This window comes from Mauremys mutica, chromosome 2 (genome assembly GCF_020497125.1).
Source record: "Mauremys mutica isolate MM-2020 ecotype Southern chromosome 2, ASM2049712v1, whole genome shotgun sequence".
NCBI lineage: Eukaryota > Metazoa > Chordata > Testudines > Geoemydidae > Mauremys > Mauremys mutica.
Genome location: NC_059073.1, coordinates 62880782 through 62907315, shown reverse-complemented (window position 1 = coordinate 62907315; position 26534 = coordinate 62880782). Strand labels below are relative to the sequence as shown.

The 26534-nt window shown below is 39.5% G+C and overlaps 1 protein-coding gene across 1 annotated transcript in view; it reads right to left on the bottom strand.

The window, feature by feature from the left end:
• The window catches only part of ARFGEF1 (ADP ribosylation factor guanine nucleotide exchange factor 1), a 172473-nt gene that overhangs the window by 90179 nt on the left and 55760 nt on the right, over positions 1–26534 (bottom strand). Inside the window, exons 2-5 of the mRNA XM_045006311.1 lie at positions 22353–22383; positions 14335–14491; positions 12965–13111; positions 1816–1995 (exon numbers count right to left, since the gene is read on the bottom strand). Of these exons, the coding sequence (XP_044862246.1) occupies positions 1816–1995; positions 12965–13111; positions 14335–14491; positions 22353–22383 (515 nt within the window). The remainder of the gene's footprint in view (positions 1–1815; positions 1996–12964; positions 13112–14334; positions 14492–22352; positions 22384–26534) is intronic.

Here is a 26534-nt window from a genome sequence, read left to right as displayed (position 1 = left end):
ACGGGTACCCAGAAGTCACCTACTCCAGGACAGGCCCAATAAGGAAAATAACAGAACACCACTGGCCATCGCATACAGCCCCCAGCTAAAACCTCTCCAGTACATCATCAACGATCTATAACTTATCCTGGAAAATGATCCCTCACTCTCACAGACCTTGGGAGGGAGGCAGGCCAGTCCTCGCTTAAAGACAGCCCCCCAACTTGAAGCAAATACTCACCAACAACTACACACCACACCACAGAAACACTAACCTAGGAACCAATCCTTGTAAGAAACCTCGTTGCCTATTCTCTCCCCATATCTACTCTAGCGACACCATCAGAGGACCCAACCACATCAGCCACACCATCAGGGCCTCATTCACCTGCACATATACTAATGTTTTATATGCCATCATGTGTCAGCAATGCACCTCTGCCATGTACACTGGCCAAACCAGACAGTCTCTATGTAAAAGAATAAACGGACACAAATCGGACATCAGGAATGGTAACATACAAAAGCCAGTAGGAGAATTCTTCAACCTTCCTGGACATTCTATAACAGATTTAAAAGTAGCCATACTTGAACAAAAAAAAAAAAAAAAAAAAAAAACACTTCAGAAACAGACTTCAAAGAGAAACTGCAGAACTAAAATTCATTTGCAAATTTAACACCATTAATTTGGGCTTGAATAGGGACTGGGAGTGGCTGGCTCACTACAAAAGCAACTTTGCCTCTCCTGGAATTGACACTTCCTCATCAATTATTGGGAGGGGACTACATCCACCCTGATTGAATTGGCCATGTCAACAGTGGTTCTCCACTTTTGAGGTAACTCCCTTCTCTTCATTTGTCAGTATAATAATGCCTGCATCTGTAATTTTCACTCCATGCATCTGAAGAAGTGGGTTTTTTACCCACGAAAGCTTATGCCCAAATAAATGTTAGTCTTTAAGGTGCCACCGGACTCCTTGTTGTTTTTGTGGATACAGACTAACACGGCTACCCCGATACTTTACATAAGCTTGATTCATTCACCCAGAGCATACTCTATTCTGTGCATTGAATGAGGGAAGCTTTCTGTAGGAAAAAAAAAATACTATGTGACCATGTTATTAAGGACCATCACAGGGCATGTGCACAAGGCAGGGTGAGGGGGGAGACTGGCATTTCATAATCTCTTAAAGCTGGACTTTGCAACCATAACATTCTTTTTACATAGGTTTCTGTGTGTATAACTACCTAGGCTTTTAAAAAAAGCAAACTGAACACACAAATGCTATCACGTGGAATCACACTGACACCCATATGGTTCATAAGCAGGATTGAGCCTTTTGATCCACATAAACGTCTGCCACTTGAGCTAATGGAGTCACTGATAGCAGTAGAAAGTTGTCATCCTCTGTGTAGGCTGACAGCTAGAGGAGGACGTGACACACTTTGCCAATTGGTTTCACAGCTATTTGCTGATACCAGAGGAATGTTGAGATTCAAGGAGTCTGATTCCATTCCAACTTCTGGAGGACAATGTGCAGTAGTATGTGCTTCATGGCCTGTGCTTCACTACATTGCAAAGCTCAAAATCCGCTTCCAGTTTACCGACGAGATGAGCAAAGTTTCTGCTTCAATTCTTTTAATTCATCAGCTAGTTCATATACCAAAATATCAAAAGAACAATCTGAATGAACAATACCATAAAAAAAGTAGTTATTTATTGAATGAAAAGTTACAAATACCATGCTATCTTGTAATATGAATAACTAAACAAGCCTATAATTAAAATGATCTTTTAGGAACTATTTTCTACATACAGAATATTAAGATACTCACCGCTTGGTTTTCCATACGTGCAAATATAACATTCAGCATTTGTGTGAGAGTGGCCTTGGCTGTGGTCTGATTTATGAGATTTTTGCTTGCGAGATAGATATTGTAACATGTTCTTACAGCCTGCAGCACGGTTCCTTCATGAATTTCTATGTGTTGAGATGTTACTGCAGTGAGTAAAGCCTAAAAAAGAACATATTAAGTTAGAACTCTTCTCCTTCTTAAATGAAGCATTGAACTAGTCTAAAATATTTTCTATGCACATTTCTATTTACAAAACAACCAGTACACAGCTTCAATTACATTTCTTGTTTACTGATAAGTTTTTCTATGGCACTCATCAAATCCTATCCAAGTACCTCACACACATTAATCAAATTATCTTCATAAATACCCCTGTGATATAAGGAAGTATCCTTGTAACCATTCTACAAATGAAAAACAGAGGGACACAGATTTGCTCTAGGTCAAAAAGAAAGTCTGTGGCAGAACTGGGAATAAAAGCCCTAGTTTTTGAGTCCAAGCCCACTGCACCAAACTACAACTATCATTCCACTCCACATCCACCTTATGGCTTTGCAAAACATATGCGACCTTTACTCAACAAGGGTAAGAGCTTTTGGTGATGAATTCAACAAGGTTTCTCAACAAAGGCTCTTAAGGACTAAGTAGCCATGGGATAAGAGGGAAGGTCCTCTTATGGATCAGTAACTGGGGTAGGAAACAAAGTGGACAAATAAATGGTCAGTTTTCACAGTGGAGAAAAGTGAGCAACAGGGTCCCCCCAAGAATCTATACTGGGCCCTGAACTGTTCAACATATTCATTAATGATCTGGAAAAGGGGGTGGACAATGAAGTGGTAACATTCGCAGAGAATACAAAATTATTCAAAATAGGTAAGTCCAATGCAAACTGTGAGAAGTTACAGAGGGATCTCACAAAACTGGATGACTGGGCAACAAATGTAGAGTAGTGCCAAAGTAATAAGTGCAAAGTAACACATATTGGAAAAATAATCTTAACTAAACATATACGATGATGGGTTCTAAATTCGCTGTTACCACCCAAGAAAAAGATCTTGGAGCCATCATGGATAGTTCCCTGGAAACTTTCACTCAGTGTGCAATGACAGTCAAAAAGGCTAACAGGTATGTTAGGAACTATTAGGAGAGGAACAGAAAATATAATGTCACTATATAAAACCATGGTGTGCCCACACCTTGAATACTGTGTTCCGTTCTGGTCAACCCAGCTCAAAAAAGGATACAACAGAACCAGAAAAGATTCAGAGAAGGGCAACAAAGAGGAACAAGGGTATGGAACAGTTTCCATGTGAGGAGATACTAAAAATATCAAGACTGTTCAGCCTAGAAAAGAGATGATTGGCCGGGGGGGGGGGGGGGAAGAGAGAGAATATGATAGAGGTCTATAAAATCATAAATGTTGTGCAAAAAGTGAATAGAAGTGAATATTTACCCTTTCCCACAATACAAAAACCAGAGATCACTCAATGAAATTAATAGGCAGGAAGTTTAATACAAACAAGAGAAAGAACTTTTTCACACAATGCACAACTAACCTGTGGAATTCATTGCCATGGGATGTTGTGATGGCCAAAAGTATAACTGGGTTCAAAAAAGAACTAGATAAGTCCAAGGAGTATATGTTAATCAATGGCTATTAGTCAAGAGGTCAGGGATGCAACCTTGTGCTTTGGTTGCATCCCTGACCTCTGACTACCAGAAAATGGTAGTGGAAGACAGAGGATGGATCCCTCCATAACTGCCCCATTTTGTACACTCCCCTTGAAGCTCTGTTATGGGCCTCTGGCAGAACAGAATACTGGGCAAGATGGACCATGGTCTGACCCATGGCAGCTCTAATGTTAAGAGCATAACAGTGTACATCTACAAAATAATGTCCACCAAATAAAAAGCAAATAAACTTGGGGGGGGGTCACACAAAAACTCAAATTTATTACAACATAATTATCTGTAAATATATTACAAATATTCTCTTGTCTTCATGGATTCATAGATTCTAGGGCTGGAAGGGACCTCAAGAGGTCATCAAGTCCAGTCCCCTGCCCTCATGGCAGGACCAAATACTGTCTAGACCATCCCTGATAGACATTTAGCTAACCTCCTCTTAAATATTTCCGGAGATGGAGATTCCACAACCTCCCTAGGCAATTTATTCCAGTGTTTAACCACCCTGACAATTAGGAACTTTTTCCTAATGTCCAACCTAAACCTCCCTTACTGCAGTTTAAGCCCATTGCTTCTTGTTCTATCCTTAGAGGCTAAGATGAACAAGTTTTCTCCCTCCTTCTTATGACACCCTTTTAGATATCTGAAAACTGCTATCATGTTCCCTCTCAGTCTTCTCTTTTCCAAACTAAACAAACAATTCTTTCAGCCTTCCTTCATAGGTCATGTTCTCTAGACCTTTAATCATTCTTGTTGCTCTTCTCTGTGCCCTCTCCATCTCTGGAGATATTTAAGAGTAGGTTAGATAAATGTCTACCAGGGATGGTCTAGACTCTTTGCGCCATTGACTATGCTCACCAAACAGCTCCACCAGACTTTCCTCAGATGCTTGTACAATTGAACCCTTATCTAAAAGTCTCAGGTAGAAATTGTAAGGAGAGTTCTGCATACACAATTTTTTTTCTATCATTCAACTTCAGGACAGGCAAATTTACATTTGGTGGCATCTTTTCTTAAGTATACTAAATCACATACAGTTATTATACAAGTTAAAATTTTAGCAATTTACAAATACCTAGAAAATACATTAAGACCTACACAGAAAAACAATGAAAATAAAAATCTATATATGTACCTATTAGCAGCAACTTAAGAGAAAATATTAAAGAATAGTGTCTTATATGTGCATAGCCTTTCTCCACCATAGTGTGGGCAAGATTAAGTAGAATTCTTTTGAAAGATTATTCATTGATGGGGGAGCCAGCAAACTGAGAAAGATACAAACTTTATAAATTTAATATTTTTTATTTTATATTTTAGATGTTATAATTTTCTTTGGATTTTGCACTGGATCCTTTTACAAAGCAGGATTCCTTTCATTAAATTACAACAGGAATCTTAAAACAGGAAACTGTTTTTCCCCAACTTAATCTTTATTTGATAAAAAAACTTCATAGGTTATATCTCACAAAACTGGGTGACTGGGCAACAAAACAGCAGATGAAATTCAATGTTGATAAATGCAAAGTAATGCACATTGGAAAACATAATCCCAACTATATATAAAAAATGGAGTCTAAATTAGCTGTTACCACTCAAGAGAGAGATCTTGGAGTCATTGTGAATAGTTCTCTGAATACATCCACTCAGTGTGCAGTGGCAGTCAAAAAGGCTAATAGAATATTGGGAATCATTAAAAAAAGGGACTGATAATAAGACATGATAGAGGTCTATAAAATCATAACTGGTATAGAGAAAGTAAATAAGGAAGTGTTATTTACTCTCTCATAACACAAGAAATAGGAGTCACCAAATTAAATTAATAGGCAGCAAGTTTAAAACAAACAAAAAGGAAGTATTTCTTCACACAACGCACAGTCAACCTGTGCAACTCTTTGCCAGAGAATGTTGTGAAGGCCAAGACTATAACAGAGTTCAAAAAATAACTAGATAAGTTCATGGAGGATAGGTCCATCAATGGCTGTTAGCCAGGATGGGCAGGGATGGTGTCCCTACCCTCTGTTTGCCAGAAGCTGGGAATGGGCAACAAGGAGTGGATCACTTGATGATTACTGTGCTGTTCATTCCCTCTGGAGCACCTGGCATTGGCCACTGTCAGAAGACAGGATACTGGGCTAGAGGGACCTTTGGTCTGACCCAGTATGGCCGTTCTTATATGCAACTGTATAAAACTATATAAACAATTCAAATAGTCAAAGAAAAACAAACAAACAAACAAGGTTTTAAAGAGAAAGTTATTCTAGAAGCAACAATACTCTTTAAAACTATAATAACCAACTTTTTATCCCATCAGGATTCTTTTGCTCAAGACAATCTTTTAAGAGAAGAAAAAAATTAAAGCAAAAATGTGTCTTTAGCAAATACACAACAGTGACCAGACAGCAAGTGTTTTTAAGGTGACCATAAGAAGTAACTGAGGTCAAAAAACAGTAAGAGGTGTATGATATTATAAAGCTAATTTCTTAATATACAATGATAAAGGAAACCTTATATTAACTTACCTTTTTCGTATATTAAAGAAGTGTAAAAGCTTTCAATACAGGTAATTTTGGATGCTGTATGACATGTGATACACATAAATGATTAAGCCTTACATTGTGCAATTTTTTTTAAGGTGCTTTTAAATGTGAAGGAATTCAGAGCTCTGAATGGGTATTCTTTGCTGTTTAGTTTTATATTTAAATAAACAAACATTAAATAAAAACTATGTAGTGGCCTAATGTTGTTTGAATCAATTAAAACGTCTTTAAACTAGATAAAAATAACAGTTGCACTCTTGACTATCTCTCCTTTCCCATGAGAATCAGGATACTATACGGAGGCTGAATTCAAGTAGTCATCTAAAAACAAAACCTGGGGAAGGAGCACCTGATTTGAGGATCTGCTCAAATGGTTCCACAAAGACCTGTCCTCTAGCTAAGGAAGGATTTCTCCCCCACTCAGAGGGCAAAGACATGTTTTAAGGTAATTTCAGTCCTCTCCCTGAGGCCAGGTATTTAACTAGTCTTTAAAAGGTGAAGCCTGAGACGCAGTTATGAACTCAGTTATTAGAGAACAACTTAGGCTAAGATGAATGGTTGAAAAATTGAAATTCAATAAAATTTTCTAGACTGAAAAGCAATGGAAGTGTTGCCAAAGTGTAAAAAAAACTCTTCAGACATCTGTCAAAGAGAGGTACAATCTGTCCAACATAAGGCTTCACAATGTATCTGGTTTTCATTTTGTTTCCATTTCTGGCAGATTTCTATAGAGTGAGATGCCGTTTTTCCATCATTACTTTTTGATGAGAAGGATTTGTACTATTCTTGATCAAATGAGGAATTCTATCCTGCACTCCCTTATATTTTGGGCACTCAAGTTCAGTGTCTGTCTTGATCTATTTTCTACAACACTGGTCATACAACTGCACCTTTGTGTGTCAATTTCCATTTCTAGTTTGTGGTCAGATCTAGGTAAGGGAACTAATGAATTTCTTGTTTAAGTCTTTTTTTCTTTTTTGTAGTTAAACCTGTATACATCAATTTTTCTTTATAATCTTCTGGTTTCAGATGCAGAACACAACTCCTCTCAGCCTGTGAGAGGGATGATCAAATAGCTCCAGGTAGGCTATGTAGGTTTTACCCAGGATCACATCCAGATTCTCAAAGCTTTCTTCACTGAGCCCATCACCTCAGGATACACACAGCTTCTTTGCCTTGCTTCAGATCATTAGGTGGATACACCACGCTGCTCCTTAGCTTCAGATGTGAAAATCACGAGAATAACAGGCCAGAGGAGAGGTAGTAAAACAGTCAGGGTGATGGACAGCAACTCTTACACTCAACTCTGCTGGGATCAGCAGGAGAGCATCTCTTATAGAGACTTCAGATTTTCTGAGATATGTTGGAGACAGGTAGGGGAATCTTCAGGTATCAATTCTTATGTTTCAGATTCTCACATTCAGTTACAAACGCCATATCATGTTCCTTTACTTTTAGGCATTTATTTATTTATTTATTATTATATATATTATATAAAATGAATGATATAGTACCAAATGTAACAGTTCTACAAAATTCTTGGAGCGATTTTAGATTTAGCAAATAAATTGCATGTTTACCACTGAACCAGTTTTAATCCAAATGAAAAATTAACATTCTATAACTAAATATTCTGTTCTACGTTTGTAGAACTTGCATTCTCTTTTTATACTGAATGATCCACAAAAGGACATAATGCTTACGTTACAGTGAAACAAACAGGGACAGGAAAAACAAGTTACAAAAATGCACAAAAGTGTTACGCAAGTAAGTACTGTTTTACAATGGCAATTTCCAACCTTTGGTTTAAAAACATTAAAAAGATCTGTTTGTGCTTAGTAGATTTGTCTTAATGGTCTTTAAAAAAAAACAAACAGACAGTTGAGGGTGGTTCAAAATCTTGGACTGAACCTTTACAGGGCAAGGCTTTCTTCTCAGTGAAGCCTGACTATACAAAACATCCCAACATTGGTGGGTTAATGCCAGTTTTTGTAGTCTTCATTTGGCCAGCAGAAGAGGTCTTTTCCTCTATGAGAAGTGTTATATTCCCACTGTTTAATTGTCTGGGGTATTTTCTGCCACAAAAAGGCAAGACATAAAACATAAGTAGTCCTAACCAGTATTTCTGGCACACTGGTCTTGGGAACGCAATCTGGTTTACTGTGAGAACTAAAAGGTTATCTGTTTACAGCACAATGTAGAAAATATAGAATGAATCTTGAGTAAAGATTCTGTTCTCTAAAGATAAATGTGCCAATTAGCTAAGACAATAATTAGCTAGCCACAGACCAACTTCTGGAAGAAACTTAAGGTCACAAGAACAAGAATTTAACCCATATATAAAGAAGTGTATTAATAACATTTTGTTGATCATCAGATTGATGGCATATTTTACTATTGCATTTTATGCTTACAATCATGTCTTCCAAGCCACATTATCCTTAGGGCAAATGGGAAAACAGCTTCCTTTTTCCATTTCTAGATTTTTACTCAGTTTTTAAAGAGCTCCACTTCTTTAAATGTAGAAGCACATTGCAATAATGAAATAAAGCATTTATCCTCAATGTTTTCTATTCAGAAAAAAGGATGTAATCACAGACACCTGATTCAATTCTGAATGTTACTTTTTTTTTTTTTCTAATTTGAGTAACTTTTCAATAATCAGCAAGCTGTCCTATTGTCTTCACAAGTGAACCTAACCAGTTCATCAAGTTTCCTAGCCTCAGTCTCCCCTCACAGATGTGAAGGACTGTTCTTTTCAGATAACTGGCTGTAATGCCTCTGGGTATGTACCAGTTTCTCTTGTAAAATGGATTTAAAATCATAGTTTGATTCTGATATCTAATTTTCAGTTGTGAAATTAAATTACATGTATTGTATTAAAGCCCCCAACATAACATACACAAAATACATCTTAGTTTTAACAGGGGGCCTTCCACATCCCCAACTCTCAAAACTATACCCACTATGAAAAGTCATCTCCCCCTAAACTGTGATAGCAGATATCAAACTAATCAGGGTCAGCCAGTCACTAACTTGGAAGGAAAACCTCCAAAGAAAACCATATTCAAGGTTTTCAAAAAAAGTATCTAATGCTAAGTTCCAGAGGCAATGTTTAGAAATCTAATTAAGTACTGTAATATTCAAAAGTACTGAGCACCCAGCAGTTTCTTTTCAAGTCAATGGAAGCTGCTGGGTGCTCAATACTTTTGAAAATCAGGCCACTAATGGCTAGTCTACACAAACAGTTAGCTTGCAGCAAGCTAGCTAGAGTGTAAACGTACCCTGCACTAGTCTGCTGTACATTAAGTGCATCTGTGCATTCTGCTGCCATGCACTAAAAAACTTCCATGTAGCACTTTGATCTACCCCATTTCAAAGAGGGATAAATCAAAGAGCATTAGGGAACATTTAGTGTACAGCAGCAGGGTCCACACAGACACACAGTATGCAGTAGACTAGAGTGGGGTACATTTACACCCCACTTGTCACAAACTAAGGTGCATATAGATAGGTCCTTAAGTGATGTGGCAAATGAGCAACTGAGTGGGTGGCACCCCACCCTTTCCTAGCACTGAATTCAATGTCACAAAATGACAGTGAAAAGCGTTGTGCTGAAGTTTTATTGCTGTCCCTTCAGTTTTTCCCAATCATTCCATCTTTTTTCTAGCTCTCAAAATTATTTTTCTATTAAAAACTAATATGAACCGCTCTGTTTTATTTTCATTCTAATTATGAATGAATCCATGAAGAGCATTTTACTTTGAATCAGTCTCAAAATTTAACATACATTGACAGTAAATATTTGCTTCTGCCTTTCTCCTCCTTCAGACACTAACCATGAAGACCACAGCCTTGCACAGAGGTCATTGCATATGTAGCAGATTTAGCAGTCTTATCAACCAATAGATGCTTAGATGCTTTATTCACTCAAACTAGGAAGTTGTTTCATTTTAACCTTTCAGCTTATCACTGATAACAGAAAGGTCTCTTGAAAAGTCAAAGGAAATTCTCCTAGCCATGCACTAACAGACGAGGCTATGGGAATTTATGGCTATGAAAGAGCCAAAGACACTCAGAACACAAATATCAGACCCACTAAAAAAGAGAAAAGAGAAAAAGCAAGGACATCTGCTTATGGGGCCATCTTTCTTACCACTCCAATTTTCTTCTACAGACATTGATACAGTTCAACTTTTTTTGTTATAGATAATAGATACTACAAATGGAAAATTACATTAAAAAGTGTGAATAGAACTTCAGTTTTCAAAGATGAAAACATTACAGAGGCAAGCCATGAATGCTACCTTAGCCCTAGTAGAGTGAGGCTGAAGACAAGGCAACTGATACACACATGCTAAGGGAGCCAGAAGGAAAACAGATTCAGAGCAGAGGACCTTCACGCTACCATAAAAGGAAGGTCAACAGGTTCCAATTACTGAAAAATTAATTATTTGCAGAGACAGGAAATCACCACACTCTAAGTGGTCAGTTACAGAGAGTAGTAAACTTAAAACTGCTCTCTAGACCAGGGGTCCCCAACCTTTTTAGGTCCAGGGACCGGTTTCGGTTGCCGGACCCTCCGCAGGCGTGCCTGCGGGAGGTTCAGCTGAGCCGCGGGACGAGCGCTCCCTCCGCAGTCGTGCCTGCGGGAGGTCCGCTGCTCCCGGGGCTCAGCTGGAGCTTCCGCAGGCACGCCTGCGGGAGGTCCACCGGCTCCAGTGGAGCTTCCGCAGGCATGCCTGCGGAAGCTCCAGCTGAGCCCCGGGAGCAGCGGACCTCCCGCAGGCATGACTGCGGAGGGAGCGCTCGTCCCGCGGCTCAGCTGGACCTCCCGCAGGCATGCCTGCGGAAGCTCCACTGGGTCGGTTCGCGGCCCGGTTTCTAAGAGGCCGCGGACCGGGGGTTGGGGACCCCTGCTCTAGACAACAGTGGAGCAAACTCAAGTCAGATTGCAATGCTGCAACAGTCTAAAAGAGAAATCTGAACTCAAAGAAGGAAGTTGGGAGATACAGAGCGTGAATGGGAAACAAGTGACCTTTGCAGCAAAATGAGGTCTAACCCTGAGAGCAGTGTCTACACCAGTGGATGCCTACGTATGAGAAATATCTATTAGATAGCTCACATTTAATCCATTCATTAGTGTGCCCTTCACTACTTTTAATTGACAGATTATTGTCATGGCAGCATAGATGCTCTCCTCCAGCATCGCTGTCAATGGCGCTCCTTTGATGACTATTGAAGTGATGAGAAAAGCTCTTTGGCAACCCATTTTATGCAAAATACATGCAGAGTTTACAACAACATTGGGAAGAAAACACAGGACTTCCTGAATGCACAAGTCAACAACATAATCACAAAGCTGGCACAGTGAAACACATCACTAACTCTAATGCTCCTACTTGATCTCTCCCTGATGGACGCTCCAGTTGTTTAACATAACCTTTTCCAAAGCTACAACCTTGCAGATACTTTGATTTATAGTTTACCTCTCCAGGAACACCCGGTAGTTGAAGCAAATAACACACAGACTTTGCAAAGGGGATTATAAAATTACTCTTTGCTTTAGACCAGAGGTTCCCAAACTTCCCCCTTTGGAGATTCATGTCCCATGTATGCCCCTCTCTTTTTAAGGGGCTATGGGGAGGGGTTCCTTGTATCCATGGGGGCCAAGGGGAAGGGGTGCCCTGTATCCACAGGGACTGGGTACTCATCATATGGCAGTTCAGGAAAACACTACCTATAGTAGCCAGGCAGCTGCCAGGCCCCAGCTTCCTGCTCATCTCACTCCTCTCTCATGCAGGAGAAGCAAATGGGGCCGCACTGAAGGGCCAGAGAGTTAAAAGGGAAGCAGAAGGATGCACCCGGTGAGTATTGGCACCCCTTCAGGACAGAGCCCTTCCTTACCATGTTCCTTCAGCGCCACTCCATCTGCTTCCCCTGCGCAGGCTCTGTTTGGCAGGGGAAGCAGACAGGGCTCTGAGCCACAAGGCTACACTGAGGAGGGAGCTATGTCCAGCAGGGGTAGGAGCATCCTGAGGTACAGCCCTCCACTCCCTGCTCACAGACTTCCCACCAGCCTCCCCCTAGAGGAAGATAACTGCCAGTTGGTGACATTGTGAGGGAGCAAGGCAGGCAGAGAATCTCTTCCCGGCAGCTAAGACTGTCCATTGAGATCACCCACACAGACCCCTTGTGACCCCCGCCCTTCACTGTGACTCTGTCTTTGGACCCTCTGAGAACCTTGTTGGGGAACACACCCCAAAGCTGGGGAACCTCTGCTTTTGACAGCACATGAAAAATACAGATCCAGACAAAACAATGAAACACCTACATGCCCTTCCCTGTCTCAATTTCCTCACCCCTCTGGAAACGTTTTTTGGGCTTATGCCGAGTTCTCTGGGATGTCCAAGACCCTCCCATCTTCTCCTCCTGCATATCCTTCTTTTTGGCTTCTGGTCTCTTCTCCTTCTCTCTCTGAAATGGCTAGTGAGAATACTCCTTTTAGAAAGCTGATGTCCCCTCAGTCATGTGGCACATTGATCAACCTCATCAGCTGCTTAAAGTCCCCCACCTACAGCAATTCCTTCATCCAACTAGAGCTCTGTTGATGGACTGTGACTTAAATTCCATCCAGTCATCTGTAGACAAGGCTTCATGTCATAATCATGACTCCATATGCAGTGAGAGAAAAAGGATAACAGACATGTACTATCAGTATGCTAAGAATAGAAAGGAACACCTTATGAAACAGGGCTGGTGTGGGAGATGAAGAAAGCACTCAAATTAAAAACTGAAATTGTGTTTCCAAATAAATACTAGACTTTGAATCCTCAAGGACATGCACATTTTCTTGCTGTCATTACTATAATCATTTCAAACCACATTTGGTCAGCAATTACCTTTATTATTTGTAGCTGAACCCCTTCGTCTGTTTGAGGACCTTGAAAACAGCCACATATTGTCTCAATAATTCTATCGATTAATTTTTTGCCTGGAGCTGTACTGTCTGGAGCATTTCCAGTCAAGTGCCCATATGCTATAAGTTTCTGAAGGAAAAAAGAAAGGGACATGCTAAATAAATCCAACCTTGCAATCGAATATGTAGATTCACATTTATGACACAAATGAAGTCAGGATAATTAGAACAGTGCAGTGTATCCCAAATCACAGTACATTTCAAGCATTTGTAGAAAATCCTTCAAAAGCATTCATGTTCTTATCCAACAACTGCAACATCACTCAGTATGAAGTTTATCAATTTAGCTTAACTAAAACACTACAATTTACAGTCTGCAAACATTTACTCAAAATAAAAACTGTCAACAATTTTAACTGGATTCTGAGACTGACTCAAAAATTATACAGATATTCACATTACATTTTTACCTATTATATCTGTACTATGCAATGTCATAATACACTTAACAGAAAGCAAGTTTACAGGATGACTTTCAAGGCCGGCAAACAAAATTGGAACCACTAGGTGTGTTTTAGTTTGTAAGTATTCACTCATCTTTGCATGTGTGCTTCAAATCTTGCGAAAAGGAAGAGTATTTTAAAATAACAGAATTCTGTTCTGAGCATTCCAGCCATGAGACTATTTGTAAGTCTCAATAACCTCCCTACTCACAATAGCAAGAGTAGACAGGCAGCATAGTGAGACTGTATGCCAGGTATGCATGTGCCTATGAATACAAATATATGCACTGAGTTCAGTTTTCAGGCCACCTAGGGGAAGACAGACAGAATTTTTGGTAGACATCTGAAGTGTTTGTTCAGAACAACATTACAGGACCAGGATGAAAAGATTAATCTACTTTACATGGGAAACACATGTCATGGGCTCAAACTAGAGTGTTTGTGAACTTCAAACTTTGACTATTTTACTGCAATTATGAAGAAAATTTTTTTTTACAGTAATATACCTGTTCTGGTAAGAGATGTTTAGCCTTTCAGAGAGTTGTTTTCTATACATGCACATTAATACAAAAGATTGAGGTTTGGGACAAGTTACATTATATATAAATTAGTATACAATTAACTAGTTGTAGTTAATATAAAAGTATATATATAGCTAGATACATTTTCTTTTTTTGCTCTCCAAAACTAGTCTACAGTTGTCTGAAAAAATCATATACATTTTGGTTAGCATGTCCCATACAGTGGCTGAAAAAGACATTCTTCCTTAGTTACGTTTACCCATCCCCTTCCCTCCAAACCAAACAAGACTTTCTTTCAGACAGTTAATAAAGCCCAATTGTATACAGACCTGTAAACAATCTAGAGATGTACTAACAATCCTGGGGCATTTAGACTGGCATGCCAATTCGAATGGTAAGAAGTACTTGTCGGCTTCAATAAAACTTGTCTTTGATTTCACTGGTGGAAGTGTGCTTGAACCAGGCTTTGCTTCTCCATGAGGGGGACTAAACAGAATAGTTTAATCATTAGAATGTAACAAGTATCTACACTTAAGAAAGCCTTCCATCACAATACTAGTTTTTCCCTCATTTTTTTCACTTGTTCTTAACCTCAAGAAAGGAAATGATGTATTGAAAACTGATTTTTATTAACTGAAACTATCAGAAAAAAATGCAAGAGGATGGTAACTTGCAATAAGTAAATATTCTCAGTATGAATATAAACTTTGGTTCTACCTGAACGATTCCTTTTCTTAGATCAGACAGGTCCCATTGATTCCAACAGTGGATCTTCAGTTGCTCTTGCTGATTTGGAGGCAGGCAAACTTGTTTTCTCTGAATGCAGGTGTAACCCACACACCAACCCACACACCTCCTGGCTGTGGTGTTTGGTCACCTCTAGTAGCACTGAGACCACTTAGAAATTCATGAGTCTGCTCTACAGCCTTGGCTAAGGGCCACATGGCTTTTAGCTCATGCAGTTAGCTCCAGAAGTCCCAGGTTCAATCCTGCCCGCTGACGACCAGGGTCTGTCGGTGTTACACAGGCTTAGCCCTTCCCACTGAAAAGTCTGCACAACAGAACTTTCAGAGCTGTGAAATACTCCTGTAGTAGCAAGTTGTGATCTAGATCATTCTAAGAGTAAATCGTAACTCAGACAACATTGCTTACTGCAAAGCATGGAGACTAATGACTAGAACATCATCCTATAAGAGCCCTCTATCCTTCTGGCAATGTAAGCATTTGAAAGGTGAGCCAAATCTGTAGATTTTCTTGATCTAACAAAATATGCTGATGAGAACAAAAATAATTATATTCTCTTCCTCAGGCAGGTCCACAGACTATAAGAGTGGGATTCTTACAGTAGTATCCACTTGAAGGACCTTTGAACTGATTACAATAATTATATAACATTTCTTATAAAAACTGCAATTTTTGAACTATTATTTCATGTAGCACCTTCTTTTGAAGGAGATGTCCACTAATATTTATATCTAATATTTAGTGAAAGTGGAACATTAAGACCAGCCAGTTCTGCTGCATATCTCTTCATAAAGAGTAAGAAATGTTTATGCCAATTTTGTTTTTTGACAGAGGTATTTTCACTTGAAACTTCTAGAAGACATAGAGGTCTTGTTGTCTCTAACTGCTGGATGGCACAGGACAAGTAAGGAGGATTTTCTAAACCTTTTGGTGCATGCATCTCTCTCTGACAATTTGGGCTACATCTTCTCCTTAAGGTGATTTGGTGAGAAGCAAAAAGGAAGTGATCACAACTTCCCAAGTTCTGTGAAAGACTATTCGTTTTTGCGGACAAAAGCTGAATTTGTCCTCACAACTATCTTAGCCTGTAGAAAAGTGCAGAACTACAACAAAGCAGATACATTTCTTGAAATGGTTCAAATTGATATTTAGGAAGCACTTCCAAAACTAAATTAAAGGTACCAGAGCAGGGCAGTACACATTTGTTGTGGAGTTGTTCAAGCAGCTGCTTTAAGGAATTCCTTAATAATCAGGTGAAAATAAATTCTCTTTTTACTTAATGTTTCCAGGATAGAGAAAAGAGAATTTATCTTATTTTAAAACACAGGAGGGGCTCCAGTTATACAGGTTACTTCTGAAGTCCGCGGACTAATCGGTATAAGGAAAGATCAATACCTGAATCTTCACTAGTTTAAGAAGTGAACTGTATTAGTGGATATCTTTCTTGAACAAATCATGGTTGACACCACCCCCAAGTTTCCCCTTAGTTCTTAGTCTCCACCATTCAAAAAAAAAAGGGGGGGGGGGTAGATTCAATCTTTTTCAATTCAGCATTTGGATTTTTATAATATCTGCAAGAGATGCAGTTTTCCCTGATGTTTTCTTAGAGGCTACCTCCTCGGAGATTCCTCCACATTCCGAGCTCATCTGAAATTCCCAGGCAAGCCGTTTCCTCTTAAGAGGAAGATGTCAGATCTTCTTTGTCCACCTCTGGTAGGGCTCTGAGGGAGGTACACACTATTCATGTTGTAGGATGTTAGCACACACTGTGGATCTAGCCTAGGAGATCCCAGGGATTCACTATCATGCCAAGCTCTGAAAAATTAGATGGATTGGGTAGCTTATGGGGGGGGGAGGGGAAGGGAGTACCAGGAAACCCTGTTCAGTGGGAGTTCGATATGTAAGCCACATGGATGGGGTCTCAAAGAAACATTAAGGACCTGCCCCAGCATAGCCTGATGAAAGAGGTCATTGCTGTTGCTTGAAGTATAGGAAGCCCCTTAAAAAGGAGCTGAATAACCATAATGTTCCACTTGTCTCTGAACACAGAATCTTCAGGTAGGCTCAACTACTGCTGATGCTCGGAAAGAGCAGGGAGATCCCCTGCAAGGTGGAGCTGTTTACTCAAATGAACATCTGAGTCAGACCTAGAAGTCAGAAGGGTTTCACAGACCCAGGAGACCACCTCTGCTGAGTTCACAGTTAGCTTCATGAGCAGACAAAGCTGTCTGAAGCAACAAGAAAGCCTTGCTCCTGCTTTGGAGTCCACCATGAGGGTTGTGGTTACACACAAAAAACAGCTGAGGCAGACCTGGCAACCAGTTTAAAAAGAGGCCTAGGAAACTTGTTACGCACAATGTAGCTTGTCCTCGCTTGCGGCATTGATCCTGGGTAGTGTTTGGTACTCGTCCTCCATTTGTAGCAGGATGGATAAAAACAATGTTTTTTTAAAAAACATTGTCTTTTTTTATTTAAACTGGATTTAAATTTTTTTCAATAAACCTGTTTAAAATTAAATCTGAATGTAATAGAAAGTGTTTTAAGGCCTAAACTTACTATAATCTCTTTAAATCAGTGCTGTAACAAGGCGAGGCGAGTGAGGCACTTGCCTCGGGCAATCAAAGTGGAGGGGCGCAGCTCTACCGCGATCGGTGGCGCTTCGGCAACAGCTCTACCACCGCCGCTTCTTCGGCGACAATTCAGCGGTGGGTCCCTGAGTCCCTCTTGGAGGAAAGGACCTGCCGCCGAATTGCCACCGCTGCTTCATTCGTTCTTAGGTGGCAATTCAGCGGCGGGTCCTTCTCTCCGAGAGGGACTCAGGGACCCGCCACCAAATTGCTGCCGAAGAGCCTGGAGCCGGCCCTTCCCTCGGGCGCAACAATTTCTTGTTACGGCTCTGCTTTAAATATTTAAATAAAAAATAAATATGATGAATCCATGAGCCTCTATCAAAAGCTTTGAGTTAAAAGTTGCTTTTTTATATAAAGAAAGAATCGGGGGGAAACCCATCTAATTTTTGAGGTCAAACTTTATAAATAATGGTACAATAGGTTATATGCTGTATTAAGGGTTCGATTCTATGGGAGACCCATGGGCTGTGCTACTGAATGCAAAGGACTGGCAAATTCATCATAGATGTTGGGACCCAGCCTCTGATTCCAGGAGACACCATTGTTCATCTCATCAGGATCATCCACTGAACCCACCTGGGTATCTCATAGTCCTATTTTATAGCTTCTTCCTGCTTGAGTTCAGATTGGCTCCTTTCTAAAATTATGAAATTATGACTCTACCAAGCATGGAAACTTGCTCTCTAGCTCATGGAATAAGACTGATCTACCAGCCTTTACTTCTGGATGGTTTTGGGCATGTGAAATAATGGCCTTGCTGTCTCCTTGCATGTGTCCAGAGAGATATAAACAGAAATCCATTAGTTTCTCAACAGTCTCCTTCTCGGTCGCTAAACAACTAAAATATTGCAGTGCAGTCTAATGGGGGTTACACAAGAGGAAGTCTCGGATTGTTGTTTGGTCTTTTTTTTTTCTCGAGGTAGAGGTGCGGCAGGGAATTGTGTAACAAGGGAGAAGGAGCAGAATGTGCAACCAGAGAGGAGCAACACTGGTGTCAAAGCAGGACAGTGTGGGAAGAAGGGACAACATTTTCCAGAGTGAAGCCTCTAGTGTTGATTTCAACACCTAGAAACTGGAGAAAAAATGTCATAGCTTCAAATCATAAAAAAAACCCTATTTGGGAATATTTCAAGAAATTCCTGTATCTCTGGGTAAAAAAGGAACTCCTGCCAAATGTAAACAATGCAACAAAGATACAAGGCCTGGTAGTCGGAATGAAACAACATTATGAAAAATGTTCCTCAGAAAGCAATGACTTAAGATGATGATGTGGACACGTTTGAACAATCTGCATCAAATAGTTAGTAAAGAATGCTGCAAAAATAAGTAATGGACTGCTTACCATGTCTTACTATGCTAGCAAACTATATAAGTAGTCAACACTGGACTAAAGAGAAATACAGAAAATATGCTGAATATAGGAAATCTATTTCCATAGCCTTGAAAAAACTGCAGAAAGATTGCTGCAATATTGCTGACGCTGTTGAAATTCATAAAGAACTTCCAGAGACACTGAAGAAAGAAATACCCAACAACAAAGTTAAATTGCAGGCAGTAAAGAAGTGGATGGATCAAACGCTTACTCCACCTCATTTTCTTGCCAATATTCTCAATCTAAAGTGCCAGGGTTGATCCTTAATGGATGAAGAAGATGCTTCTACTATGACTTAGGCATCTAATAATCACCTATCAGACATGTCAACCATAATAAATTTCAGGGCTGGAGGTGAACCATTCAAGCAGTACGTTTGCCGATGATGTTTTAAAGAGAGTCACACCACTGAAGTCACTAGCTAAGCACCTGGAACCAGAGTTTGTTGAAGTATTAACCCAGCTTTTTGCAGCAGTAGCCTCTTAGAATATTTTCTTCATTTGGACTGATTCATTCAAGGTTGAGAAATCGATTGGGAGGTGAAAAGGTAGGAAAACATCTCTCTCTTCCAGTCTATGAATAAAAACAAGGAGGAAGAGGATATCTACTAGTTTTAAAAGTTTGAAGGATAGCCTAAGTAACTTAGAAGACTGTTGTCTCATTTTCAAGAGAGTTAGATGAGTATGAACTTAAGCTCCAATCACTTTCACTTAGGCATATTTGAAAATTTTCCCAGACTGACCTGAAATAGTAAGTTTAATTCACAGACACAATTAATCCTTCTGTTCCTTTAATAAATCATGTGAAAGTGATAAAGGTTTTGCTTAATAAAACTAAACTTAATTTACAGTTGAGTGTTTAATTAAATTCCAGTTAATTTCTTAAGGCAGCTTGACACAAATCATGAGAAAAAAGTTAAATATCTAGTAAATAAGCAATGTAATTCACCATTTTCTAATATACTAAAAATTAATAATTAAGAATCTGAAAATACTAATCTAATTGATTAAATAAATGTATAGCTGTAGTATACCCTTCTAGATAGCAAAAAGATGTACTAAATCTACCGTAAAGGCTGTATTTAGCTGTAAATCAACATGGTTTTAGTGGTTACATCAATCAATGAGAATTCACCTTTCTTTAGAAAATAACTGAAATACAAATGGAAAAGTTGATTAAAATCGATAACTTCAACTGAGGCTTTCCACTTGGTGATTTAAATCATAGTTTACATTGTGGCTTTAAATCAATCCACCCTGATTAGTACCAATCTTAAATAAGGAGCATGACAAGCATTTCTTGCCCCTGAGTTCCCTGACTAGATTGGGGTCTGCCCCAACAGCAGATCGGAGCCATACAACACCTCAAAGAAACTTTTTCAAAAGGTTAATCAGAATGTGGAGTTAATTATTAACTACCTACATATCCAATGTGAGATAAGAAAAGGAGTTTAAAATGAATTTTGGAGAAAAATAAGAAGATTCTCTGTCCTAATGCTCTGCAAAGAAAGGTCTTCTACCTTCTCTGCAGCCAAAGACAACTGATAGCTCTTTGGTAGGAGGGGTACATCCTACATCCATAGCTAACAAGTCTATGTGCCTCCAAAGCAACAAAGGAAACTGAAGATCCACTATTAGAATCTTTAGACATGCCTGAAAAATATATAAACAAAATAAAAGTCGATTTACAAAATGTTTCATCATAGGTAAGGATTATATGTACACTACACACACAAAAAAAAACTATATACACTCACAAAACAACTGTGTTAAAAATATTAAGGCTACAAAGCCTAACACTCAAAACTATAAAATGTCAGAATTGAGGTTGCACATGCAATCTGGATGAGGCCCCTTTGTGCATATGCATTGTGATACAGTCTTTAATTACATGATCACATACTATTTTTCCACAGGATTCCTGCCTCATTCAATGCACAAGATGGATGATGCTCACTGTATAAAAAGCTAATCAATATTTTGTCCTATCCTCATTGTTCAATGTGTGGTTGCATATCTTAGTTACTGAACACTATTCAAATGTGCTATGAGAAGAGAATTATTAATTTCCTCATGGACTTTTCTATGGTGCTCATCTGAGTGCTTCAAAACATTAATTTTATTTTCACAACATTTCTGTGAGGTGTGGGAAGGGACTCAGATAGAGAGAGATTAAGGTAAGAAATGTCTACACATTTTAGATGCCCAATCTGAGGAGCCTAGGGTCTAATTTTTCAGAGTACAAAGCAATATGCGATACTTCATATCTTCCAAAGCAGTTCCCCTTGCCTTCAGTTGCAGCTATGATTATTCAATATTGCTACAAATATCCCTCCCCTAAGGGGGGAGGGATAGCTCAGTGGTTTGAGCATTGGCCTGCTAAACCCAGGGTTGTGAGTTCAATCCTTGAGGAGGCCACTTAGGGATCTGGGGCAAAAATTGGTCCTGCTAGTGAAGGCAGAGGGCTGGACTCAATGACCTTTCAAGGTCCCTTCCAGTTCTAGGAGATTGGTATATCTCCAATTATTACCTTACCTTTTTTAATCAGACCCTGGGGTCTCAAGATGGACATCCAGAAAATGAGGAACGCACAATTACTGGCCTATGAAAAGTTTGGTTTAAGTGACTTGCCTAGCATCACATGGGAACTCTGTGGCAGAGGCCGGGATAGGATCCAAATCCCCTGGGTAGCATTCAACTGCTTTAGCCATGAGAGCATTCTCTCATCCCCTGCCTCATTCACAAAATACCACCCAATTTCTGCAGCAAATGAGGCAGGAATCCTACAGACAATAGCCTCCTTCACTACTCAGCTCTGATTTATCCCTAGAGCACAGCTCATCCTGTGCACTGAATGAGGCAGGAGTCCTATGTATCATGTAATTAAAGACTATCAGAACAAATGCCCAGTTTGCCAGGGTGTTCACAGATTTGCTGACAGCAGAGAAACACACACTCTAGAAGCTTGGATTCGATTCCAACTTCTGGGGGGAGTGTTCTCTAATGGTCACAAATCTGTCTGCCTCTATATATCCTGCATGTGTCCCATTCAGCCTGTCCTAGATCTGTCTCTCTACCCCTGACTCCTCAACCCAGTGCCAGTTTCTTCCCTTAGCCTACCTAGTCTCTACATCACAGTCTCCTTGCTCAGCCAGTACTAACCTCCAACTCTGGGCTCCCCATCTCAGTCTCCCTGGAGCTCCTCGCCCAGCCAATCCCAGTCTCTTCCTTCCTTGGTTGCTCATCTAATCTCAATATCTGACTCTAGGTCCCATCCCAGTTAACTGCCCACAACAGCCAATCCAAGTCTACCTCCCACATGGTCCCTACCCCAATCTATTCCATCCTCTCCCCACAACCCTCCAAATCTTTGTGCTCACTCTCAGTTAAACGACAGCTGCAACAGACGGGAGCAGCAGTTGCAGGCAAGCTCCTGACTATTATTCATCTCACAAGAGATGTTCAGCACCTTTCAGGATGAGCATATGGATAATATACTTAAATTTATAATAAATACTATACAAGTGCCTATATGAATATTCTTCCTATCTTCACAAGACAAATTATTTTTGCTTAGTAAGAGGAAGAGAATTACTACATACCTTTGTTTTTCTGTTTCAGCTTTTATTTCCTCTGAAAAAGGAAACAGCGAATTAGAATTCTTAATAAAAGCATAGTTATGGTAATATTAATATGCACAGTCACTTCTAATTTTATATTTGTTAACAGGTGGAAAGTCAAACTTCTATTTGGACTAATACCAAGTTGTTTTTTTTGTTTTGTTTTTTAACCAAATTTCAGTTTAAAACAGCAAGCACCATCATGAGCAGTTCAAGTGTTTCTATAACTCATTTCTGATGTAACTTGCAACTAATTATTAATTCAATATCAAAACAAAGATGAGCTAGATCTCTATTTTCCAAGATATTTAATATTTAAAGTGGTGCCCAGTTGCCCTAAACAAAATCAGGGCCACTTTGTGTTAGGCACCGTTTCAATACATAGCCTTTGTCCCAAACAGCTTAGACAAAGATATAAAAGGCGGGGGAGAAGACTGCAATTAAAACAAGTATAATTCTTTGAGGACAAACAACTCTAACATTAGGCTGTTTTATCAATCTATGCATTATATCCTGTCTTTCCAAACTTCGCAAGTCTGTTTTATGAATTAACAGGAAAATTACATTCATAACTTCTATCAGTTTTACCTATAAAAACTCTCTCACTTGTGCTCTTAAGAAACCAGTCATATATGCCTAGATGTTACAATTTTTCCTTTATGAATATACAGCTGGCTGCAAACAGCTGCTCACATTGAAGCAATGACCTAGGACAAAAACATACTCCAGTAGCATTTCCACTTCAGACATATTATTACATTTTTAAATTATTGCAACTTAGAAATAATGAATTTCTTATGAGACTTCAACCCTTTCCCCATCCTTCATATAATCAGGTCAATGATATAGAAAAATGCTTAATTTTACCCAGTATTTTAAATGTCTAGACTCTAGACATCGTGACAAAACATTAAACCATTGTGTAGCTAATTTTAAGAAATTTATATATCTTCAGATACCAGATTACTTACTACTCACAACAAAGCAAACTATAACATCTTTCATAGGAAACACATGGTGTTTACTAGGCATTAAGGAATCTGATTTCCACAGAATTTGCTCTGATTACAGTAGGGAAAGACATTGACAGTCAAATAATAAAATTATATAGGATCAATATATAAAATCTTATTAATATTCATCACAGAAAAAGAGAGTGATACTGATGTATCATCAGAGCAAAATTTCTGGTTCTAATCGTAAGCATCGATCAAACATGCACAGAGTATTTGGGAAAAAAACCGAACAAACAAACCACCCCTTCATTCAGTCATGACATTTTTCTTCACTTAGAAATGATAGAAAAATAAGATTGCATTACAAGTTACCTTTGAACATGATCATTAACCAAGAAATGATGTAGTACTTTAGCCTCACATGCACTGAATTATTTGAATTAAGCAGCCACCCCCTTTCTCCATAAATGAAATTTATTATTCAGAAGTGGAGTTTCTCAATTGTGGACACACTAAATATGTACGGTTCAAAGCAAAATTTAAAATGATCACTTCTTTACAAACAGAATCTAATGCCCTGAAACTGCCCAAAGTACAACAAACTGAAGTTGCTATCTTTATAGTTGAACAGTATCTTTATAGTTGAACAGTATGAACTTCTAGTTTTTTCCTTTTTAATTTCAAAACAGAAATTCTAATTAGCTACAAGACAGAGCTAGAGGTTTGACCTTTTCAATAATAGAAAGATGTGTATTCTTTCAAAGTGAACATTTAGATTTATTGACCAGAGGTTAATTATTGACCAAGGTAAACTAGAGGTTGATAAGCACCTAAAAAGACAATATATATTAGCAATCACTGAAATACAAATTGAAGTCAATCACAGAATATCAAGGTTGGAAGGGACCTCAGGAGGTCATCTAGTCCAACCCCCTGCTCAAAGCAGGACCAATCCTCAACTAAATCATCCCAGCCAGGGCTTTGTCAAGCCTCACCTTAAAAACCTCTAAGGAAGGAGATGCCACCACGTCCCTAGGTAACCCATTCCAGTGCTTCACCACCCTCTTAGTGAAAAAGTTTTTCCTAATATCCAACCTAAACCTCCCCCACTGCAACTTGAGACCATTACTCCTTGTTCTGTCATCTTCTACCACTGAGAACAGTCTAGATCCATCCTCTTTGGAACCCCCTTTCAGTTAGTTAAAAGCAGCTATTAAATCCCCCCTCATTCTTCTCTTCTGCAGACTAAACAATCCCAGTCCCCTCAGCCTCTCCTCATATATCATGTGCTCCAGGCCCCTAATCATTTTTATTACCCTCCACTGGACTCTTTCCAATTTTGCCACATCCTTCTTGTACTGTGGGGCCCAAAACTGGACACAGTACTCCAGATGAGGCTGCGCCAATGTCGAATAGAGGGGAATGATCACATCCCTCAATCTGCTGGCAATGCCCCTACATATACAGCCCAAAATGCCATTAGCCTTCTTGGCAACAAGGGCACACTGTCGACTCATATCCAGCTTCTCGTCCACTGTAACCCCTAGGTACTTTTCTGCAGAACTGCTGCCTAGCCATGCCTAGCTAGTCTGTAACAGTGCATGGGATTCTTCTGTCCTAAATACAGGACTCTGCACTTGTCTTTGTTGAACCTCATCAGATTTTTTGGCCCAATCTTCTAATTGGTCTAGGTCCCTCTGTATCCTAGCCCTACTCTCCAGCTTATCTACCATACCTCCCAGTAGAGTGTCATCTGCAAACTTGCTGAGGGGCAGTCCACGCCATCCTCCAGATCATTAATGAAGATATTGAACAAAACCGGCCCCAGGACCAACCCTTGGGGCACTCTGCTTGATATTGGCTGCCAATTAGACATGGAGCCATTGATCACTACCCGTTGAGCCCGACGATCTAGCCAGCTTTCTATCCACCTTATAGTCCATTCATCCAGCCCATACTGCTTTAACTTGCCGGCAAAAATAGTGTGGGAGACCGTATCAAAAGCTTTGCTAAAGTCAAGGAATAACACATCCACTGCTTTCCCCTCATCCACAGAGCCAGTTACCTTGTCATATAAGGCAATTAGGTTAGTCAGGCATGACTTGCCCTTGGTGAATCCATGTTGACTGTTCCTGATCACTTTCCTCTCCTCTAAGTGCTTCAGAATTGATTCCTTGAGGACGTGCTCCATGATTTTTCCAGGGACTGAGGTGAGGCTGACTGGCCTGCAGTTCCCCAGATCCTTCTCCTTCCCTTTTTTAAAGATGGGCACGACATTAGTCTTTTTCCAGTCATTCGGAACCTCCCCCATTCGCCATAAGTTTTCAGAGATCATGGCCAATGGCTCCACAATCACATCTGCCAACTCCTTTAGCACCTTCGGATGCAGCGTATCCGGCCCCATGGACTTGTGCTTGTTCTGCTTTTCTAAATAGTCCTAACCCACTTCTTTCTCCACAGAGGGCTGGTCACCTCGTCCCCATGCTGTACTGCCCAGTGCAGTAATCTGGGAGCTGACCTTGTTCGGTATAACTGGGTATCTCCATTATGCCTATGGATTTCATGGCATTTTTCACTCTTAAATTAACAGTCTAAAGGAGAATAATTCAACAGTCCAGGAAAAAAAATATTCATGTCAGATGAGCCAAACGGGGAAACAGTATTTGCAGATTCTTATCGATTAGGAAATTAGTATTTCTCATTAAACTCACTTATAGCAAAGCCATTTCATAACTCAGTGTTCCCTCTCTTTTAAACAAATATTAAATTCTCTTATAAAAACTATTTTAAGTCAAGAGAATCCTTCTCAAGCTAGATAAAATTTTGTTTTCCCAAGAATTCTATTTCATTTTGTAATAAAGATACAATCACAATAACATTAAGCTACTCTTTGTAATTTTTATGATAAAATTAAACTGAGTTGTATATGTTTAGGGAACAGAGGGAAGCCTGCCAAATGTTGAGGAAAACTTAAGGTAATGCTTCCAATAAACAGTGAATGACAGTTTGAAATCTAATAGCACTACTTCTGGAGTGGCTGGCATTCCTTCTCTTCTCCCAATTAGAAAGCATAACCGGGTGGCTAGTTTCATTAGAGAAAATCCCACAAGAAACCGATTTAACTCTTCAAGTCTCAGGATTTGAAAACAAATGTATGAAATACATACTGGCAAAGGTCTAAACCTACTAGCCAGAGGCCAAAAATAAA